The sequence below is a fragment of the Schistocerca piceifrons genome, chromosome 1 (genome assembly GCF_021461385.2).
Source record: "Schistocerca piceifrons isolate TAMUIC-IGC-003096 chromosome 1, iqSchPice1.1, whole genome shotgun sequence".
Classification (NCBI taxonomy): Eukaryota; Metazoa; Arthropoda; class Insecta; order Orthoptera; family Acrididae; genus Schistocerca; species Schistocerca piceifrons.
In genome coordinates, this window is record NC_060138.1 from 657318705 (window position 1) to 657343319 (window position 24615).

The 24615-nt window shown below is 36.3% G+C and overlaps 1 protein-coding gene across 4 annotated transcripts in view; it reads left to right on the top strand.

Moving 5' to 3' along the window:
* Nucleotides 1–24615, top strand: part of LOC124805363 (putative epidermal cell surface receptor) — a 428974-nt gene that overhangs the window by 368894 nt on the left and 35465 nt on the right. For all 4 annotated transcript variants that reach the window (XM_047265922.1, XM_047265913.1, XM_047265930.1 and 1 more), the window contains 2 exons: nucleotides 3850–4069; nucleotides 13318–13430. In XM_047265922.1, the coding sequence (XP_047121878.1) occupies nucleotides 3850–4069; nucleotides 13318–13430 (333 nt within the window). The remainder of the gene's footprint in view (nucleotides 1–3849; nucleotides 4070–13317; nucleotides 13431–24615) is intronic.

The window sequence follows — 24615 nt, forward strand, 5'->3', positions numbered from 1 at the left end:
GTCGAGAGAACGTTGAGCTGGGGGGGGGGGGGGGGGGGGGGGGGCGGCATGTTGTGCCTATCTGCACCTCAGTGTGTCATCTTGATAGCAAGTAGCAATCGATCCCTTTCATAATATTGTTGATATTCCAACCTACCTGGACTTTGCATTATTATATTTTCTTAGTGTATATCTCCACTTGTTCCACAAGATTGAAGGTTCTCCTTCTTGGTAGGAGAAAACAATGAAGGAATGAAAAGTACACTATGTCTATAGTCCTTCACAGAACAGAAATTAAACACAAGAAATGGACAAATGCAATAATATTATTGAAATACAGCGGGGTTATAATTAGATTTTTGCTACCTGAGAGGCCTCCAAGAAAAACAGGTGATTGTAGGACAATGAAACTTTGTAACAACATGCGGAAGAGAAAAATAAATAAAGGTGCTTCAGTATGCCACAAAATGTTCCAAGGCCACATGTCATCAGCTGGAGCCCTTGGAAGAAACATAAGAGCAAGTTCTTCTTCAATGTCTGCATCATGTTGTAAAAGTTGGTGAGTACTATGGAACTTGTACAGTTACCATTCACAGTTGTTTGCAGCACTTTTCAAACAGTGGACCATAAAATTTTGATTGTCATGACACAGATTGTGCTCTACTTGAAGATCACACTTTGTGGCCTACATTCTCGGCCATGGCAACAGTAACTTCAACAATTTGTGATGCAGTTGGCCATTGGCCTCTTCCAGGCATGATTTTCAAATCGCTTGCTAATTCGAACTTCTCAATCATGTTCTTCAACTCTGGGGTGGAAAGATGACCTCTCAATAATCTTTTAATGGGTCAGTACTCACAAAGAGTAGTGACACTATTGCTGTTGTTTTGATAAAACAGCTTTACAAGTGAAGCTCTGCTCACCTTGTCCAGACCCATGTTGACTCTCTGCAACTTTGTAATCCAAACTGATGCTTGTGTTTCAGCCTACTTCACCATAGCAGTACCAGTGTCTAACAGCAGATCATGATCCTAACACCACAAATCCTGCAGCACACAATCTGAACATTAATATAAAGTTGGGTTGACATTTGATAAATAGTTTTCTGTCTACACTGGCTCATGTGGCATAAGTTTAAATATAACCATTCGATATATTATATAGAATGTTCAATTGAGCATGCATCTGAAGTGACTGATAAAAGAGAGATGTTCACATTGCAAATTGAATTCATGTTATGTGCCTGTTGACTGTTACATCAATTTGCATTTCGCCAGATGAAGATGGCAGCAATTGACCACAATACATTTCTTCTGATATTGAAGAAATCACTGAAAGAGAAATCTTTGTAATTATTCAAGTTCAAATAAAAGCAAAGCTTAATTCAAAGAAATTATGCATGACTGACAAATCTTTCAGAGCAATTTCACAACTTTTCAACTGAATGACAGGTCTGAAATGTATATAAAATCATTAAGAGAGTCCAAAATCATAATTCCATTAGACAATATAACTCTCATTGTTGAGTGCTTTTTCACTGTACAGTCTTTAACATTTTGTGTGTTGTGTTTTTGGGTATCAAGCCATCTTCAGAATCTGTCCCTCTCTTGCACACTGAAATTTTTGACAAGATACTGCGTAGCAGTCTACTCTTAATATGGTGTATCTCAATTTTGTATGTGTGTGTTATGACAACCTGGGCTTGTTATCGTGATATGGTGATGTAAAGTTTGCTCAGGAGCTACAATTTCCCATTATTCATTTGCTCACCGTGTTATTTGTACAAACTCACCAATATATCTTGGTCAGACTTCTTTTCTCACAATGTGTCATATGCTGTAGTCTCATTTACAATAATCTTGTGTAACAAAGTTTGCTCATTATTCAGAACATCACAAATACATTATGAAGGACCGATTGCAATTGAATTTTACAGATAGCAGTGTCTCTCTTGCTCCTGTGATGTCATTGTTATTGTCATGGCTGTTCTTCTTCCATCATATCTCCAAGGCAGACCCGATGACACAGAATAAACTGCCCAGTGGGCAAGTACCGTGAACACAGTAAGATGGCTTGCAGATTTGTTGTGTCCATCCACTCCAGGGTACATGCACATAAAGAAAACAAACTTCCAAAAAAAAGCAGTCTATACCAATTCATTACTTAAATAAACTTTTTTATTGTAGCAGTCATCATTCATTGGTCAGCAGATGGTTTTGCAACATATCACTTAAACAAAGTTATATGTTACATTACAGTATTAACATTTTGTGCTGTAAGTTAACTACATCTCATTGTTGTTTCCTGATCTGACAGCTTTTGAAGATTACTTGATAGCCAAAGTGTGAAAAATTTGAAAGTTTATACATTAAAAATATGATCAAGATGGGTCTTCCATTGTCTCATTAAACTTTTGCAAATACATTCTCAGGAAAATAAAGATACCCAAAATTAAGGAGAAGAAGATCAAATGCATAAAGATCAAAGTATGTCTGTTAAGGCAGTGTTAAACAAAAAGTTATGGCACAGAATGCGACGTGATTTAGTTAGCCTAAAGATATTGTTTAGAAGCCATTGAGGATTACAACATATCTGTAACGGTGCTAGAATAGAAAGTGGTTGACAGATGTATGGATCAGGTCTAGCACTTGGGTTTTGCATAGGGATTTGTTTTCCAGTGATAAGTGTCCTACAGTAGGGGCATGATAACAGAGCAGTATATTGTGTAGATTGGTTGGCAAATAGTGTAGCACTTTGTGGGAAGGGTGAGAACAATAGATGGAAGGATATTCCCCATTTTAGGGTAAGTTGAAGGTAATTGAAGCCTTGGTGGGAAATGTAATTTAATTTGTTTGTCCTTGTCTTGTACCTAGCAATAAAGGAGTTCTCCTTTTGGGCCCTGCAAACCATTAATTATTCTGTGAGATTGATTGTTGGTCATTGTAAATGCAGTATCTGCGAGTAACCAGGTTATACAGCTTTTGGTGTGGATTGATATGATTGTTAGTGCACAAAGATCATTATAGGGCAACAGATGAAACAGAGGTAAAAATATGTCAAGGATCATATGAAGGAAATGGAGAAGCTGTTTAGGTACCATGAGAATTAAGGTAGGGGCTCAAATCATAGTAATGTCATCCAAAAAACATAAATCTTATTTGGTGTTTGGGATTATCAGTAGGTTAAAATTATTCCTCAAGGAGATCCAAAATAGCCTGAGATGGGTATTGTGTATGGCAATGTCTTAGACTAGCTTCCCTGGAAAAAAAGTTGTAGTGGGTGAGGGTATAACTGATCATGGTTACCAGGAAGGATTTTGTACATTTGGAATCACTGATGGCAAGACAGTGCCCTTCAGGGTTGTTGGCAGAGAAGGTGGTAGCATCATATTGACAAACAGAACACCAGGTAATAAAGGAACAGGAACTACAGAGAGCTTGTGAAGGACATGGTTAATACATTCGATGCAGTAGGATATGGTGTTGATACAGTTTGATGACCCTGATCTAAAAAAGCAGTACATCCTTTAGTGAAGCCACAAAGGAAATGGGACATGTTGAGTGGTTGAGTTTTTGTGGACCTAGGGAAGTACATAGAATCTGTGAGGGAAATGGTGAGAAGAATGAAAGTTCATGCATGCAATAATGAAAAGATCCAGGAGGAAAAGGTCACTTTTTAGGGAAGCAAACAGTGAGATATATTTCATGTGTTTTCTCCATACACCAATAACTGGAAATAAATTATGCTTACTGGTGTGTGTGTGTGTGTGTGTGTGTGTGTGTGTGTGTGTGTGTGTGTGTGGAGGGCGGGTGGGTGGGTGGGTGTGCACGCATGCATGTTGGAGGCTACCAAATTGTGACTTTGTTACAGATCCATACTTCTTCGAATTAAAAGTCGATGTTTCCCAGCTCAAAGCAACATCAGTTGAAATACAATGGGATGGCGTCCCTTATCCACCAGACAAGTATGTCAACGTATTTCGTGCTATATATCAGAGTGATGCTGGCAAAGAAGACTTCAGTACCTTCAAAATTGTCAAGAGAGATGCACCACCCAAGGCTATAATCCAAGATCTTAAGCCAGGAACCAGGTCAGTGTTCCTATTGATGTAGAATAAAGTTATTAATCTATTTAATTATTTTCACTACATATTCAGTTTAAAAGTATCAGTTTTACTCAAAGCACAAGATATAAATGAGTTTTGAAGTTAACAAAAAGTGCTTAATGTTGGTCTGTCTTTATATTAAATGAGAGCTCCAATGCATCAGAATCAGAATTTTATTGTTTTATAACATACATGTTAAATCATTGATTTAGTGTAAGGGAGACCTATCAAGCTTACCGCTATAATAGATTGTACATGGAATACAACATTTAGTAGAATTATAAAATATCTGACTATATGTGTACTATTAATTTTTATCATGCTCAAATGGCCAGATCACCATTAAAAAATTAATCATTAAAATAACAGCATTTTTGTACCAGATGCTATATACTTTCTTTTTACTGAATCAGGCTCAGTCTTTTGAAACTATGTCATTTTTTGACTAATTTATATTTTCACCGCATATATTGTGGGTTCTGTGTGAAAAGATTGAGACTATGGGTAGAAAGCATGAAACATTCTTTGTTTCTAGTTTTCACATCCATGCTGAAAGTTGTTTGGAGCAAACAAATCTGGATGACTATTTGTGAGAAGAAGTATTTCATAAGAATGCAGCAAGAGAACACTTAGTATGTTTAGGCCTCTTAATAGTGGCCAACAAGATTCCCTTGGCTTCGCACTGCACATAATGCTAATAATTGGTTTCTTGTCAAATTGCTAGCATTTCCCCAAAAGGTAATGTGGTATCTCACTATTGCCTCAAAGTAGCTATGGTACACTACCTATAGGAAGATACAAAATTGTGAAATGAGTAACAGTAGTTGTTTTTAGATACATTGTTGACCAGAGGTAAAGTTGTCCTAAGGCATATTGTGAGTACTTTCTGAACACGTTTCAACTGACGTCTGAGTGATGTGGCACAGTGATGAACATGCTGAACTTCCACTCAGGGACAGTGGGCTTCAAATCCTCCATTGATCTTCCAGATTTAGATTCTCTTTAGAATCCCTAAAAATGCGCTATAAATGTTGTGTTACATCCTTTGAAATGGCCACGGCCAATTTCCTGCCCCATCCTTCTCTAATGCGAGGTTCCCGTCTGTCTCTAACATTCTCATCACTGACAGAACAACCTAGGTCTTCAACTAAAATAAAATTCAGAGCAATTTATGTTTGAACATCAGTTCACTGAAATACTGGAGGAAGATTTCATGCTGTTTTTGCAGATGAGGAAAAGGACCAAGAACGATGACAACTTCCATAGATTAATAGACCCATATGTAGTGTGGCCAAAAGAATACAAAGTATCTATCTACGATATTTGATACGTACAGGTTGGAGCAAATAAAAGGGGCCTGGAGAAGAGAGTTGCAGGGTACAGAGAAGCATACCAGAGGAAAGGAAATACAATACTAACCTGACGATAGCAGATGTCGAAATTGACCACCATTCAGGTCTTGACACTTTTGGGCCCTGGTAAGCAAGTTTCTGAAGGCGGGTCAAAGGAAATTCTTGCAATGTCATATGAAATGTTCCGCTGTGGTTCTTGCCAACTATGAGGGTTGTTGTGATACACCTTACACTTGAGGTCTCCCCACACAAAGTAATTGCACAGTGACAGATCAGGTGACCTGGGTGGCCAGCTAGGGCCATGACCAGATTGACCTCTGCTAACAACTCCACCAGGCACGAATAGTGTCTAAATGTGCTCCAAGGTTCATCTGGCTGTATGGGCAGTCGTTCCATTCTGTTGGAAGTATACATATTTTGCCAGGCATTGTGAATCATCTAGGCAGCAGAAGACATGTGGCACAAATTATATATATGTTCCACCCTGTCAATGGATGTTCATGCACTATCATATGTAAAACAATAATGCATTTATGCAGCATCATATGCCTGAATAAGCACAATGAGGCAACAAAACAATAAAAATATATGATACCAAAATTCAGCTCTGTATTTATTTCTATTTTATTCTAAAACAGTACAAAACAACTAATTTATCCAAATGTTCTTCACTTGGACTCTTCCATTTATCTGACAGAACATTATTATAGATAGAAAATGATCTTTCTTCATCAAAAGATGCAGCAGGTTCTTACTCAAATGAAGAAATTTTGAACAAAGTCAGATAAAGTTGGAATCTTGTTACATTTTTGTCACAAAAAAACTCCCCCCCCCCCCCCCCCATTTCCCTTGATTTGTTTTGATTGATTGGTTTTTTATTGGTACAGTTTTATTGTACAGCTCAAATTGCACAACAAGGGTCAAAGATAATGCATAGTATTAGCAAAATAGTAGGCAAATTAAAATTAGGTACCTATTACAATTAATTTTGTTACATATTCAGAAATTCTCTGACAGAATAGAAACAGTGCTTTATGAGAAATGCCTTTAGTTTAACTTTAAACATTGGATGAGTAGCATTTTTTATTTCCTCTGGTATCTTATTGTGTAGTATTACACCAATGTTAATTATGCTCCTCTGATAGGTGGTTGTTCTGTGATATTTTTGATGTATGTTTGATTTCCCTCTGGTACTATAGTTGTGTACATTTTTGTTCTGTAGCAGTTTGTCTGTTTTCAGGAGGTAGTCCCTAGTGAACAAGATAGTTTCGTAAATGAATAAACTTGGAACATTTAGAACACCAAGCTCAGTAAAATGGGATTTACAGGACTCCAACTTTTTAAGGCCACAAATTATTCTTAAAGCTCTTTTTTGCATTCTAAAAACCTTTAAACTGTGAGTTGAGTATCCCCAGAAAATGATTCCATATCTGATTAGTGAGTGGAACTGTGCATAGTATGCCTGCGGTACTGTTGTTTTGCTTTTTGTAGCCTTTAAAATTCTTAGGCCATAGCATACAGATGATAGTTTTCTACACAAGTTATTTATGTGTGTGTCCCACTTTAAGTCTTGCTGAACCCATAGACCCAAAAATTTTGTGATACTTACATTTTCTAGGGAATCATTTTTTTTAATTGGGCTTGAATAGACGTTTGATTAGTTGGAGGAATTAAATGAAAATCTACACACACAGTTTTTTCAGTATTTATAATGAGTCTGTTGTTTGTGAACCACTCAGAAAGTCTTTTCATAGAACTTTTTTCTGTGGATCCCAAAGTTTGTGGACTGGATCCAGTGAGCAATATGCTGGTGTCATCAGCAAACAGGATAGTTTTTGTGGGACTCATATATTCAACTAAGTCGTCCACATAAATCAAGAAGAGTAGTGGACCTAAGATTGAGCCCTGTGGTACACCATATTTTATTGGAAATTCCATAGAAAGAAGGAGTTGTTTCTTGTTTCATTCATTTTGTTAAATTCATACTGAAGTGATACTTTCTGCCTGCAGTTTTTAGGTATGAACACAACCAGCTATGTGCTACACCTCTTACTCCTCGTCTTTCTAATTTTTCAAGGAGAACGTTATGGTCCAGGACGCCGAAGGCTTTTGATAGATCTAGAAAAATACTTGCAGCTAATTTATGTTGTTCAAGGGATTTTAAAATGCAGTCTAAGAACTTGAAAATTGCTGTCTGTGTAGATTTAGACTTTCTAAAACCATATTGTTGTAATGTAAGAGGTGCATATTTATTTATGAAACTTAAAAGCCTGTCATAGAAGAGTTTTTCTAGAATTTTTGAGAAGGAACTTAACTGTGACATTGGTCGGTAGTTTGATATTTTTCAGAAAAACGTATTTTTAGCAGTGGTGAAACTTTTGCAATTTTAAAAATATCTGGAAATACACCAGTTTTTAAAGAGAGGTTGAAAATTTTTGCCAAGGGGTTTGCTATGTGGTGAGCACATGCTTTTAATATGAAATAAGGTACTTCATCAATACCATTTGACATTTTATTGCTTAATGATTTAATTTTACTTATAATTTCATTGGGGTTTGTTTCATGTACATACATAGAAGCAGTTGAGATCACTGACTTGCTGGAGAAACTTGGGACTGGTCCTTGACTGTGTACTTGAATGAGGTCTTCAGCTAGTGAGGTGAAGTATTCATTGAATTTTTCCACAACTGAATTAGGGTCTGTGGCTTTTGAGCCTTCTAGTGTTAATGATACATTCTTTTTCTTTGGCACTGAACTACAAATTTGTTTCTTTATAACTCTCCACGTGGATCTCATTTTGTTAGATGAGTTTCTTATCAAATTGTCATTCCACATAATTTTTGACCCTTTGACTACTCTACCATAGATTCTTTTGTAGGCTTTTGAATAATCTGTGAGTGCTTGGGTTACTCTACATTTCTTACAACAGTACTGCAGAAATCTGTTTCTCACACTGGAAATTTTTATGCCTTTAGTTACACATTGCTTATTATTGTTAGGTTTTACTGTTTTTACTACTTTTGGAAAAGCTACATTAAAACAGTGAAGAAAGATGCTCTGAAATCTCATGTAGATGTTATCAACATTGTTCTGAGTGGCGATGCTTTCCCAGTTTTCCTTCACCAGTAAGAGATTAAAAATTCTAATGTTATCTTCAGAAAAGGTTCTTTTTTCAACTACTTTTCCAGAACTATTACTACTTGTTGGCATTTCTGTACACAGCAGCTGTGCCTCATGATCACTATAACCCATGCTCAGTACTATGCTTGTGAATCTGTAATTTGTTTCTGAGATGAATATTTGGTCAATAATGGAATTTGTGCATTCTGTTAATCTTGTTGGGCAGTGTATTGTGGGGGTCATATATATCAAAGCATCTCTGGGGCTGCTGTCTTTTTGAAAAACCAATATTGAAATCTCCACAAAGCACTATCTTCATATTTAGTGTACTGATCCTGTTCAGCAGAACCTCTAGTTTATTCATGAAGACTGATAGTTTTCCACTCGGTGCTCTATATATGTTAATAATGATGAAATTAAGCTCTGGCAGTTTGGTAATGGAAAGTTCAAAGTCTCTTTCAACTGAGTCAATATAACTTTTACTGACATCACAGAACTTTGTTTATTTGTGACTGAACGTTATGGTGTAGTATAGCAAAATCTGGGTATTTAGTAACTTCAGTTGAAGCGATTTCTGATTCTTTATCTAATGGCATTTCTAATACAGCACTTACCCTAAAAAAATTTTCGCTATCTTTCTTGTGTGTGGCTTCTGTTTGCTGATGGCAATCAGCTGGTGAGCTAACTTCTGGAGATTGTATAAGTTTTGCTTCATCCACATCTGTCCACTTCAGTTTAAATCATTTTGTAATTTTCGTTTGGCTGATGACTTGCTTGTTTGTTTCTTGCCTAATCGGTTTAAACCACTTGGTAATTTGAGTTTGGCTGTGGCACAGCTTGTAGCTCATCTAAAGCACTTCTCAATCTTTGTTTGCTTGTCACTTATACTTTTTTCTTCACTCTTCTTCGAAATGCAAGTAAATGTTTTTTTGGTTAGTAATTTCTTTCCTGGTGTATTTAAATGAAGTCCATGGACTGTATGGAACCTTCACTCCAATCTGTTTATATCTACAATATCAACATTCTTAAAGTTAGTGCATATTTCAGTGATACACTCGTTTGCAACATTAATTTCGTGGTTCACACACGACCAGGTTGGTAAATCATGACGATGTGGGATGTTCACAATGAGTACATTTGTGTGGGTTAAATTATTTAAACATTTCCTCATTTCTGTAATAACCCTGTATGTCTTGTTTCTATAGACGTCGTTTGATCCTCCTATTAACACGGTGAAATCGTCTTTATTCAAACTAGCTACGTCAGTTGATGTTGTTAGGTCTGTTATTTCACTCAATGGAGCCCCTGGCTTTATGAAACCAGATGCCTTGAAACTACATGTTCTCATCAACATTGCAGAAATTTCATGGCTGTGACTATCACCTAACACACAGATTGTTTTGTGTTTCATACTTTTTGTAACCAGAGGATTTAAGGTTCTTCTTCTTACCTGACTAGTGTTGTTTTTCTGGCGCACATATTCTAACTGTTCTTCAGTTTGCAGTTTTGCTGGAGATACATTTTTTAACGTAGTTTCCTTTGTTACATTGAAGTCTGTGGTAGTGTAGGTGTGTGCACTTATTTTCGTAGTTTTTAGAGTATCTCGACACAGTATTTTCACTGTTTGACATTCTTACAACGAACAACAGTTTGCCTACTTTGTTTTCCAACTTTTCCACCCTTTCGAATGTGTTCACTGAATCCACGGCAGAAAGCACTTAAAAAGAGTTTTTTTGCACAAAATTTTCACTGTCTTTCAGATCTTTTACCTTCTGAGTGCAGCTTCCTTCAGTCATTATCTTCCATTTTCCTGAGACCGTGTCTTCTTTCTTCATTAGCGTCACATGTTTTCAGATTGTAGTTTACTTACTTCCACCTTTTGAGCATTGATTGTAAACTATAGACTGGATATCCATTTGTTCAGCTTCAGTATTTCATTCTTACAACTCGCACACATTTTCCTTTTACTAATGAAATTTACGTTTTTTTGTGGAGACACATTATACACTTTCAACTTGGCTGCCATATTGCATCATGGACACGACCTCTCTTCTTGCGGCCGTAGTAGGAGCCATACTAAACTTCATAATTCGACAAAAATGTGTCAAGTACCCTGTTCGTCAGATTACAGGAAGTGCAGATTTCAGCCACTTCCGTTTGTTGGTGACAAAGTGTTTCATTGTCAACCAACTTCATAATACAAACATGGAAAGGAAACGGTTCAGGGATGTTTTGTTGCCATATTTTACATGTAGCTGTATGAAGCAGTGTCCTGCACACAACTGCTTAAATTTTTAGCTTCTTGGTTTACAGTCTGCAAATTTCATATTGAGCTCACCTCAGAGGTAATTGGTGAGAGGCTAAGGAGTGTGGGAGTATGTTGAGCAATTATGGTGATGGTAAAATACTTTTCATTCTGTATAGCTCAAGTACAAGAATTTGCACAACTCACCATTGATAGCAATGACTGGCAGGGGTGAGAGAAGGTATGTAGTACACTGACTTCTATGGAACTGAAGTAGGGCACTTGAGCACATTATGTTTACAGACTGTGACAAAATTCATGAAATTACTCACATTATGCAAATTTGGTCTAATTCATACAAAAAGCAATAATAAAAGATGATATCATGCAAGTCATTGTAATATATGCACTGAAACCAGAAAACAACGCAATATAAATGTCTTAAAGCATGCCATTGTATCAAAAAAGTGTTTGAAACATGCATTTACTCCCCAAATGGAACTGACTTTCAAGTTGTACAGAAGAATAAATCAACACCTGAGTGATTGAAGCCATTAATGTGTGTAAAATAATAATCATTATCGTCACTTTCAAACACTGTAAGCTGCATTGATAAAATAGTTGATCTGTGACTTGCATTCAGAATTCAGATTGATGTTTCTCGAATGATAAAATTCAGGAAAAGTCCTCCAACTGTCTAGTGCATTGTAGCATTCTTACACACAGTACAGGCAAATATATGTTAAAATTTTGGTTGAAAAATATTAATTATTTGCAGGATCCACATCTATGTATTGTGGTTCATGCAAAATAAGTTGAGTCTTGGAGTAGGAAAATGTTATTAAAATACTTTGTTACTTTACTGACTGAATTAGAGACATCAAAGATTTGTTAGACATCACTGAAGAATTCCATTATTTTGGAATATTTCCCATTCTTATCTGGATTCAAGGATTTTGTTTAATTGTAAAATCTTGAATAAACTCAAAAGATCTTCATTTATTCACACAAACCAAACTCAATATCACTTAGAAATAAATATCAATTCTAATTCACTTCAGGATTTCACACAACTGCTAAAATTTAGTGATTTTGTACACAGAAGCATTTCAAGTAATGCTGGATATTAGGAATAAGATAACTGTTTTCATTTTAAATAATCCATTACAGTACATCATTTTGTTGTTTGCTAATCAGGTGTATCGTTTACCACCACAATAGTTGAATCTTTGTTGGTTACTTTACAGAATCCATAATACTAATATGAAAGACTGATCCTTAAAACATCTGTACTGTACTGTATTCTTTTATTGATGCTATTCACATTTTTGTACTTTTTACCTGTGGATCTTAGAAGGCAGTGAAGAATTACTGTTTCACAAATGTGGTACCTTCAGATGAGGTGATTTTGGATCGTTTTGTCATTGTTCTAATCATAACTTGTGTAGCTTCTGTTAGATTGCTTTGTTTGTTGCAGGATTGATGGGGTATATGTGTAACAGATAAAATATACTAAAATTTACCTATATTTGCTATACTTACCTATAGTTGCTGGAACAGACAAACAGTGTCCACAATCACCACAAGGATTGAGGTGATTTCAGACTCATATGCTTTTTTCTAAATGTGTCCGAAGTTTCAAGTATATGGAGGGAAGTCAGACAAAAATTGACTTTTTTAAATTATACAGTCTTCTTATCAGATTTTACTGGCCTTTCCTACATTTTAAGGTTCTGCATCATTATGAACAGGTGATAAGGATTGAGATAGTGGATTTCATATATTAAAGATCAATTTTTATTATGATACCTTGTTTCAACATTTCCTCTTCCTCCTCATTTAGTACTGGTTGTCCTCCCATTCTACTCCTGGTAAATTGTTAGAAAAGCCAGATTTATCGAGGTGGCCATTCACTAAACATTAATATCCAAGTTAGTGAATAGGAATTCCCAATATGCAACCCTCAAGATACCTTGCTTCATCATTTCTTCTTCTCCCTCCTCATTTAGTTCTGGTTGTCCTCCCAATCTTTTTTGATGTAGTTCCTGCACTTTATTTTGTATGGTCAGTCTAGGTCTATTACACAAATCGCATACTTTTCTGTGTAATAATTTGCTACACTGAATCTCATGAACAGCTTTATCTAAAAGTTCCATGTCATAATTACACTTTACTTTAGCACCTCTCATGCTTTTATATGTCCTCCCACCCCACACAGTACATAATTTTGTACAAGTCATCATTATTTTACAATTTAACATGAAAAACTTGACGAACTGGTACCTTAAAGATTAATTAGCATTTTCAGGGAACCAATGTTTAAGGTTTAAAGAGACCATTGCCGTACAATAAGGAGCCTGTTTGCAAGCAATATTCAGTATGTCCAAAATCAGTTGTAAACCAAGCCAACACTTTTCTGTTTACTTTTCATACTTAAAACATGTTATTGCTGAGAGAGGTGAGTGGGAGAGAGAGAATGACCGTGTGAAAAATTTAACAACTGAGCAATTTTATAGGTATCGCTTGTGGCTGGAGGCATACCTGACAAATGGCAAAATAAAAAAGAGCAATGTGAAGGACTTCATGACAAAACCTGCATCTGTAGCTCCAGAAGGAAACAGTATTCAAGGTATGTGCAAATTTTCTATGCTCGAATGTTCAAAACAACAAAGATTTGTAGTACATTATTTGCAAGAGTGTCCTTTAAAGGTGAAAGACACTACTTTCCCAAATGAGTTTCTCAAATTGAAAATGCTTGCAGTATAATCTTGCCAAAATTAGCTATTTTCTTACTAAAGAAGCAGTAATGTCCCTCAGTCTCCATCCTTTCGTAGTTCTATCTTGCGAAATTTCAGTTGCAGATGCTGCCCATTAACAGCTTTTATTTAGTAGAAATTGAGAACAAGTTGTGTAAGTTGCAGACATACAAATTACACTATAGTTTGGAATTGAATGTAGCAGAATATTCACTTGCGGCTTTGTTACAGACTCATTACTTTCCACTGCATAGGTAGTCAACACATCTCTTGCTGTTTAAACCAAGCAGTCAGGAATTGTATTGACTTGGTAATACCACATGCAGTTTAGAAGAAAATGATGTTAACTGCATTTATTCCAGTTTTCTATGGATATCATGACAGAATTATCACAAAAATCTTATTTTGCTTGGTAGTAACTTTCACCCCTTACTTCTCAGTCATATTCACTTCATATTAACACTGAACAGTGATAATCAACTTTTATTCACGGTATGGCCATTCAGAAACAGAAACAATGGTAAGTCCAGGATGGATTGACAACAACATTAGGAAAAGGGTAAATTGGTACTCGCCTTACAGAGGATATGTTGAATCGCACATAGGCACTTAAAAAGACTGCTATACCTGTACATTTCAACTTTCAGCCAAAAAGTCTTCTTCTGAAGTGGAAAACACACACAATCATTTACATAAGCACAACTCCACACACGTGACCTCTGTCTCTGTCTGTCCATTGATCCAGGATACCTCACTGTGGCTGGTTACTGTGTCACCACTGAGAGTATCTCCACTCTTGAGGACGACACCTGCAAACTATTACTGGTAACTTACCCTCCTATATAAAGAACACCACCCCTTTTCTCCACTGGCTCTACACAGTTCTTGTTCCTTTATCTTACAGTACTCTACTTGTCACTGTTGATGCCACCTCCCTCTATACTAATATCCCCAATACCTGTGCCCTCACTGCCATTGAACACTACCTTTCTCAATGCCCATCTGATTCCAGACCTACAACCTCCTTCCTAGCCACCATGACCAACTATATTGTCACCCATAATTACTTCTTCTTTGAAGTCATCACCTACAGACAAACCCACAGCATGGCAATGGCCACCCACATGGTACCATTGTATGCTACCCTATCCATGGACCATATAGAGAAATCGTTCCTAACCACCCAGAATCCCAAACCCCTCACCTGGTTCAGATTCATTGATGACATCTTCGTGATCTGGTTCATTTGTGAGAACACCCTATCTAAATTTCTCCAGACACTCAACACCTTCTCCCCTATTCACTTCACCTGGTCCTCCTCAACATAACAAGCCATCTTTCTCAATGTTGATCTCCACATCAAGGGTGGAGACATCCGTACCTCCATCCTTATCAACCCCATCTATCACCAGCAATATCTCCACTTCAAAAGCTGCCACCCATTTCATGCTATCCATAAGCATAGCCACCTGTGGGTGTTGCATTTGTAGTGACGACAATCCCTCTCCAAATATATCAAAGGTCTCACTGAAGCCTTTATAGACTGAAATTATCCTCCCAACATTTTACAGAATGAAATTAACCTCCAAACCTTGTACTGAAACAGATCTCCCATGCCTTGTCTCTATAGTCACTTACCACTTTCCACATATCCACCATCTGGTTACACAGGAACACTCTCCTCATGACTCAGTACCATCCCAGTCTGGAGCAACTGTATCACATTCTCCATCAGGGTTTAGACTACCTCTCATATCCCGAAATAAGGAATATCCTACCTATTATCTTTCCATCCCTCCCATTGTGGTATTCCACCATCTGTCAAACCTGTGCAATATCTTTGTCCATCCTGCTCCCAATCCCTTGCCTTGCAGCTCATGTGCCTGCAGTAGATGCAAGGCTTGTCCGATACATCCTCCCTCTACAAAAATGGTTCAAATGGCTCTAAGAAATATGGGATTTAACATCTGAGGTCATCAGTCCCCTAGACTTAGAACTACATAAACCTAACCAACCTAAGGACATCACACACATCCATGCCTGAGGCAGGACTGAAACCTGTGGCCATAGCAGCAGCGCGGTTCCAGACTGAAGTGCCTAGAACTGCACGGCCACAGCGGCCAGCCTCCCTCTACAGGTCACAAGCATTTCCTGTACTATCAAAGGCAGGGCTGCTTGTGAAAGCAGTAATGTTCTACAAATTAAGCTGCAACTACTGTGCTGCTTTCTATGAGCATGACAACTAAGAAGCTGTCTGTCTGCATGAATGACCACCACCTAATTGTGGAGAAGAGACAGCTGGACCACTAAGTTGCTGAACATGCTGTCCAACTCAGTGTGCATATCCTAAGTTTCCATAACCCCCATGACCTCAAACTTCACTAGCAACTGTCCTCTACCAACCTGTCCCCTTCCCTGCTTCCATTCCAGCACTACACAGTCTTCTATTCCGTCAATGCACCCACTAGTCTCCCTTCCCCCTTCCCCTTCAAACCTCTCAGCTGCACCTAGTACCCTACCATGTCCCCACCACATCCCTGCACATTCCACAAGCAGCACTATGTTTTCACTCACCCCTACCCTGCTATCCCTCCCCATCCTCACCTCATACTTTCTCCTTATCACCACCACCCGTGCCAGATTGCAGCTCCCACAGCCGCAGTTGCAGTCCACCGTCTGGCAATGCTGGTCAGAGACAATGGTTAAGTGTGTATGAGTTGGGTTTTTTTAGTGTGTGTGTGTGTGTGTGTGTGTGTGTGTGTGTGTGTGTGTGTATTTTCTAGAGAAAGCCTTTTGCCTGAAAGCTTAAATGTATAACAGTCTTTTTGTTGTACTTGTCTGCAACTCATTGTCTCCTCTATATAGTGAGATCAATGCATCCTTTTCACAATATTGTTGCCATTTAGAAACACACATTCTCATGCTCAGCTGTGTAATAACAATGCAACCCTCTAGTTTCCAAGGTACATGTGCAGTACTGAAATGTTACAGCGACCTGTGCTTACTCTTAAAGTGTATGAATAATTATTCTCTACATGGAATCATCCAAAGACAGATGAAAGAATCACCATAGAATCATGTATCAATCTTTCACATTACTTCCTGTAACATGAGAATAAGGAAGAAAGAACAGGCTGTAACAAAAAGGGAAGAATCACTACTGATCTCTTAATGGAGAAAGTTTCTCATGTTTGGTCTTCCTATATCTGCATAAAAACCAGTATATCATACCACTTTTAAAAATCTATAACTTGCAGTAACCACAATATTAATATGAAGCCTGAGCACTCTTTAGCAAAATACACTGCAATTATAAGGCATTAATAAATGTTTGTAGTGTAGCACATTAAAATAAAAATAATTATCTCATCTAGGGAATGATTTTCAGTCGTGGGATTCGTACTGCATTAATATGCCATACAAATTTTAGGTTAATTACGACCTTGTTGTTTATTACCAAAAAAAAAAATGGCTAAAGCACTGAATGAACCATAGCAATCCAAAATAAACTGAGACATAACTAAATTGGAATCCATTGGATGCCTGTGTGCACAGTGGTCATCGAATATTCAAATTTAAAAGAATGAAGAAAACAGTTGCAAAATCCACAAAATAATTGCAGATCTAGATTTTGATTATAACATAGAAACACACATTCTCATACTCAGCTGTGTAATAACAATGCATCTTTGGTGCATTACCAGAAGTGTCATACAGATGACACTGTGTCAGACCATAAACTTGTGACAAATGACACCAGCCTTTACATGGCAGAAACACTGCGATTGACTGCTGTCCTTATTCAAGTCTGAGACATAATACAACCAATAACTGAGACATCAGTGAGTCAAGAATGAATAACGACTAACTGACAAGTACCGGTACTGATTATTACTGAGCCCCTTTTAGCAATCAGTATATTAAATTCTTTGTTTGATTTTTAGCTTTTTTGTATACAACTAATTTTTAGTTATAATATGTGACAATTGAGCCTACAAGTTAGTTAAGTTTAATTATGAATATAACTTTCTAGTATGGCTTTGAAAGAGTGTATAGATTTCTTGTCATTTATCTTTTATAAAGTTTCATAACTGTTTATAAAATTTGGTAAATGTCTTCATTTACATAGTAATTAGTAATGATGAGATATCTTTTTAACACTATTTTATGTTAGTTAACATTCTTTTATATAACAAAAAAAGTCTTCATGTGATGCAGAACAATAAAGCGACTATCACCCACATATTTTTATTCTTATTTGTAAATTATGCAATGAACTGACATAAGCCAGGACCAAACAAAATACTCAAATTATTATCAGTATTAATCAGTTATACAAAAATAAAAAAAAAATTATTGCCAAAACACTGAAATGACAAGTTACAGGGAAAAAAGTGGGTTTATCAGATTCTTCACTAATTAACTAGGTTGTTAAATATACTACAAAATCTAAGGCTTTTACATTACAGTATTTTCCATATTTTCCACGACATAGCTTTTTCACATATTTTGACCAGATGTTTTAATTGTCATTTTTCATTTTGTGTGTTGTTATTTTTATTTATGTTTGCAACTTATTTTAAATTAACTACCAATTAGTCCACATGCAAGGCAAACATTAATTAATGAATAAAATGCAACATCATCACAGTACTAATATTCTACCATGGGTATAGTAGGATCTTACTGTCTCATACCACAGTGGGAGAGTGTTAGAAATAACGCATTCTAGCAAATATAGTCGTGACACTCACTGCTGTGAGTCATCAGATGATCAAAACGACTTGCAAAATGATTTAGATAAGATATCTGTATGGTGTAAAAAGTGGCAATTGACCCTGAATAAAGAAAAGTGTGAAGTTATTCAGATGAGTACTAAAAGAAATCAGCTAAATTTCGATTACGCGAAAAGTCACAGAAATCTGATGGCTGCAAATTCAACTAATTACTTTGGGATTACAATTACAAATAACCTGAATTGGAATGATCACATAGATAATGTTGTGGATAGAGCAAACCAAAGACTGCGATTCTTTGGCAGAACACTTAGAAGGTGCAACAGGTCTACCAAAGAGACTGCTTACACTACGCTTGTCCGCCCTATTCTGGAGTATTGCTGAGTGGTGTGGGATCCGCATCAGGTGGGACTGACGGATAACATCGGAAAAGTTCAGAGAGGGGCAGCTCATTTTGTATTATTGTGAAATAGGGGAGATAGTGTCACAGACATGATACGTGAATTGGAGTGGCAACCATTAAAACAAAGGTGCTTTTCGTTGCGATGGGATCTTCTCATGAAATTTCAATCACCAGTTTTCTCCTCTGATTGCAAAAACATTCTGTTGGCACCCACCTGCGTAGGGAGAAATGATCATCACGATAAAATAAGAGAAATCAGGGCTCGTACAGAAAAATTTAAGTGCTCATTTTTCCCGCATGCCGTTCGAGAGTGGAACGGTAGAGAGACAGCACGAAGGTGGTTCATTGAACCCTCTGCCAGGCACTTTATTGTGAATAGCAAAGTAATCACGTAGATGTAGATGTAGATGTGAGAATTGTTACCGTCTGACAGTTGGAACGACACTAGAGCCCTTAGCAGTTAGAAAACCAGCTGTAAGATTAATCTTTGTTTTTAATTATTTTGATATTTAATTAACAAAATAGATATTATATTTTTATATTCCAAGCATTTTAAATTAGCAAGAGACATTAACGGTCATGAAATAAATGTAAAAACAAAAATCTCGCTTATTCAGTGACACAAACTAAAACTTATTCATGAAGCATTAGTTTTGAATATGTGTATAAGTGCAGCTTACTCCATTGAAAGTGAGAGAATATAAGCACATATTTCATGAATGAGAAGTATATATTTTTGTTGATGACTGTTTTTTTAAATTTTATTATTATTATTATTATTCCCACATGTGGTTCTGTAGCAGCAAATCTCCAAGGTCATGGAACATTTCAGTCCATTAAATTACAACATAAAAGTAATAATATATAAAATAAAATGTTTATGAACCCAAAAAAATACAAGCTATAAGTTTTTGTAAATGCAATCAACAATACAACACAGGAATCAGCTTAATTTTTCAAGGAACTCCTGAACAGAATATGAGGAGTAACCCATGAGGAAAATCTTCAGTTTTGATTTGAAAGCACGTGGATCTCTGCTAAAATTGTTGAATTCCTGTGATAGCTTACTGAAAATGGATGCAGCAGTATACTGTACACATTTTGGCACAAGAGTGAAGGAAGTGCAATCCAAATGCACATTGGATTTCCACCTAGTATTAACTGAGTGAGCTGCTAATTCTTGAGAATAAGTTGATTTTGTTAACAAGAAATGGCAGTAAAGAATATATATATTGAGAGGCTAATGTTAGAAAAGTTAGAAAAGATGGCGGCTAGTGTTAAAGTAAATAGTGTATCTCCGCAAAAAAAAGTAAAATTCGATGGAAAAAAGAAATCGTGTATGAGTTGTAAGGGCGAGATATCAAAGCTAAATGAACGTATAAGAAGTCTACAATTCATAATCGGTACTCTAAAACAGGATATAAAAGAACTTCAATCGGGAAAATACGGGAAGCAAGAAGACACGGCCTCCACAGGAAAATGGGAATCAGTGACCGAAGAAAACTCTATCCAGGAAGATAAATCTCAAAGAAGCAGTGTAACTTTAATACAAAAAAACAGTGTGCAAAAATCGAGTGTAGTAAATCATGGAATACAGCCATCTGAAGAAAAACTGTTGCAAGGAACTGAAAGTAAACAAAAACGTGTGCAAACAAACAACTATAGCATGGTAGCGGAAAAGCATGAAAACAGATCAAACTTTCCTCGAAATCGCGAACTTCCAAACATACCGGTAGTGAAAAGTAAACTGTCAAATTCTCAAAGAAAGTTATTGACTGATTCTAATATCGTGTGCAAAAACAGATTCAGTGTGCTATCAGAAAAAACGAACAGACAAAGTGAAGCAGATATACAAACGAAAGTTTCGGAACCGAAAACAACAAACGAAAACAGTCAACGTAAAAAACAAGATGCTGGCATTATTTATTTATTTTCTGATAGTCATGGAAAAGGACTGGCAAAGATCATGAACGAAAAACTAATAAATGAAAGTGTTATTGGATTTGTGAAGCCAGGTGCTCCACTGCGAGAAGTTACTCAGCATATTGAAACACACAGTAACCATGGAAGTTGTAACTCTTGCATTATTTTAGCTGGCGCAAACGATGTCTACAAGAACGAGGCAAAATTCGCTTTGCGATCTTTAAGGGAAACATTGGCAAAAGTTATGGACATGAAAGTTTTCGTAATAAGCATCCCTATGAGACATGATCTCATCAAAACATCGTGTGTGAATGCAGAAATCGAAGCAACAAACCGAAAGTTAGAGAAAATATGTAAGCTCTTCAGCAATGTGACATATATTAATGCAGACAGTCAAAAAAGAGAGAATTTCACTACCCATGGATTGCACAGAAACAAGAAAGGGAAAGTAGCACTGTGCGATGCAATCATGGAACAATTAAACCGAAATCAGCCAGGGTTAGTGCAGCCTCCAATTGCAGCAGCAGCAACGGAATCACCAATTTCAAATGAAGAGAATATTACTCCAATGACTTCAGGAAGTCTTGAAGCGGCAAGAAGAGGATCCCCATCTACAACTCCAAAAATTACAGCAGAAACGCCATCACACTACAAGTCAACTCGCCCAACACGAAACAGGAAAGAACCACAACGTTTTTTATGGCAAGTGATTCCAGAGAAATGTTGATTTCATCTTCTAAAACATCGCTCTGGAAAGAAAACTTCAATTGTAAAAGTGTTAAAAATGATATGTCATGTGCAGCTGTCGAACATAAGGTAGGCCAAAACAACCTAGTAAATAAGTCACCGTCGAAATTTATGCTCCTGCACCAAAATGTACAATCCTTATCAAATAAAGTTAGTGAGATAGAAATATTGTTATCGGATGAACTAAAAGAAGTGACTGTTATATGTGTTAGTGAGCACTGGTTATCCGAAAATACGTTACATCACACAAGGATAGAGGGCTTTACCCTTTCATCTTTTTTTTGTAGGAAAACCTCCATGCATGGAGGAACATGCATATATGTTAGAGAGGACGTCAAACACGAAAATTTAAAGTTCACTAACCAGCTAGGGGAAGAGCAAAACTTCGAAATTTCTGCTACAGAACTGACAAATTTAAATATAATTGTTATTTGCATATATAGAAGCCCAGATGGAAACGTAACTACTTTCGTTGAAAATCTTGAGAAGGCACTTAACAGTATAAAAATAGTTAGTAAAACAACCATCATATGTGGTGATTTTAATATAGATTTCAACAAGAACTCAAAAGACAGATTAAACCTTGAGGCCTTATTAAAAACCTACAACATACAAACAACTATCAAATCCCCCACCAGAGTCACCAAATCGTCAAGCAGTGCTATAGATCAGATACTAATAAATACAGATAAATATTTATACAAATCTGGAAATATGAATACAGGCTTCAGTGATCATTATGCATAGTTTATTGAATTCCCAGTAGACACTGCAGGAAATACTGAACAACAAATGACAAGAAAAGGTAGAAATTTTAGCAAGCACAACCTAGAACACTTCAGGCATTTACTGAAAAAAGAAACATGGAATGATATAGACAACTATGAGGACACATGTAAAAAGTTTGACAAGTTCATGGAAATATTCTCCCATTATTTCAATATTTCTTTTCCAGTTAAAAACCAAACATTAAAAACTAAAAAAAGAAATGTTACATGGCTGACGAAAGGCATTAAAATATCATGTGCTGAAAAGAGGAGACTTTATGAAATCTCAAAAACACAAAATGTTACAGAAGAATTTCTGGTGCATTTCAAGAATTATAAGAGAGTGCTTCACAAAGTCATAAAAGAATCTAAAAAAACAACAAATGATCACCATATAAAAATGGCCAGGAACAAAATGAAAGCCATGTGGAAGATAGTCAGAGAACAAGTAGGAAACGATACCTCCCAAAATGGAAATCTCCAGGTAATCCAAGATGGCAAAAAAATTACAAATCCAGAAGAAGTAGCCAATGCTTTTAATACATACTTTGCAAATATTAGTGAAAAATTACTATCTGACATAAAATCTTCAAATAAAAATCCTGCTACAACACCATCCAATCAAAATAGAAACTGCAACTCCCTATTTCTTACTCCAACCAACTCTAAGGAAATTATACTATCAATAAGAGAGTTAAAAACAAAATTTTCAACAGGTGTGGATGAGATTCCAGATTATGTCATTAAAAATGTGGGGGACCTCATTGCAATACCATTAGCCCACATTTTCAACAGTTCATTAACAAATGGAGTCTTTCCTTCCTGCTTAAAGACAGTGAAACTAAAACCACTGTTCAAAAAGGGTAAGAAAGAAGACATAGCCAATTATAGACCTATTGCCTTGCTATCTACATTTTCTAAAATACTAGAAAAAATTTTTCATAAGAGGTTGCTAGATTTTCTAGAAAAGTGCAAAATATTATCCATAACCCAACATGGCTTCTGGAAAGGCCGATCAACAGAAACAGCAATATATGAATTTCTGGGTGAAGTACTTGAAAAAATTGATAGTGGACAAAAAGTAACTGGCATATGCCTTGATCTGTCTAAGGCTTTCGACATCATAGACCACACTCTATTGCTGCAGAAGCTTGAAAGAATTGGTATCAGAGGTATGCCTAACAGCTGGCTTAGATCATATCTTACTGACCGCAAGCAAGTAGTAGAAATACATTTTCACAAAGAAAATAAATCAACAAGACATTATTCTGATTATAAAGCAGTAAAATATGGAGTACCTCAGGGCTCGGTACTTGGCCCCATCCTATTTTTGATATATATAAATGACCTAACATCAGCCAACCAGTACCATAGCACTATCCAGTTTGCAGATGACACAAGCATATTAGTCAGCGGGAAGACTGCAGAGATACTACAGACAAGACTGTCTGAGGCATTAACAAATGTTGTAAACTGGTTCAACCAAAACAAACTAATAATAAATAAAAGCAAAACAGTAGCATTAAATTTTCATAATATCAAGAGAAACATTGAAGAGGATATAAGAATTCAGATGTCAGACACGGATATTGCAAGTGTGCCTAATACAAAATTTCTGGGGATCTGGCTACAGGATAATCTTAGATGGGAAACTCACATTGACAACATATTAAAGAAGCTAAGTACCATGTGTTACTTAATGAGAGTGCTAGAAAACTGCTGTCATAAGGACTGTCTAATGACAGTTTACTATTCTAATATACATTCTGTCCTAAAATATGGGATCACTTTTTGGGGTAACTCGCCATCCTGCCTAAAACTATTCAGGATGCAAAAAAGAATAGTGAGAATCATGGCTGGAATAAAAAGGAACAAACCATGTAGACCATTATTTAAAAGGATGGGGATTCTTCCCCTTCCTTGCATTTTCCTATTTGAAAGTGCAATGTTTATAAAGAAATATACAATAACAAATCCTAGTATCCTCCCCAAAAATGAAAATGTTCATCATCATAATACAAGACAGAAAACTGACTTTCATGTACTCCATACAAAAACCAGTTTGTGCCAAAAAGGAACATTACGCCATGGAAAAATTATCTACAATAAATTGCCAAGAGAAATTAAAGTAATGACAGATATAAAAATTTTTAAAGCAGCATTAAAAGAATATCTGTTGACACATTGCTTTTATAGTGTGGAAGAGTTCCTCCAAAATCCTCGAGAGTCTAAGTGATGATTATGCAAATACTGTAACCATTAATATTGGCCTATAAATACATTCAGATGTAATTCTCAAGTTTATAATGGGGTTCAAGTATAAGTTGTATAGCGACTTGCCCAGTATATGAAGTAAAATTCTGTGAATGTAATTCTCTAGTGTACATGTCAGTTCATAGTGTAGAAGAGTTCCTCAAAAATCCTTAGAGCTTAAGAGAGGATCATGCAAATACTTTAATCGTTAATATTGGCTTATACATGT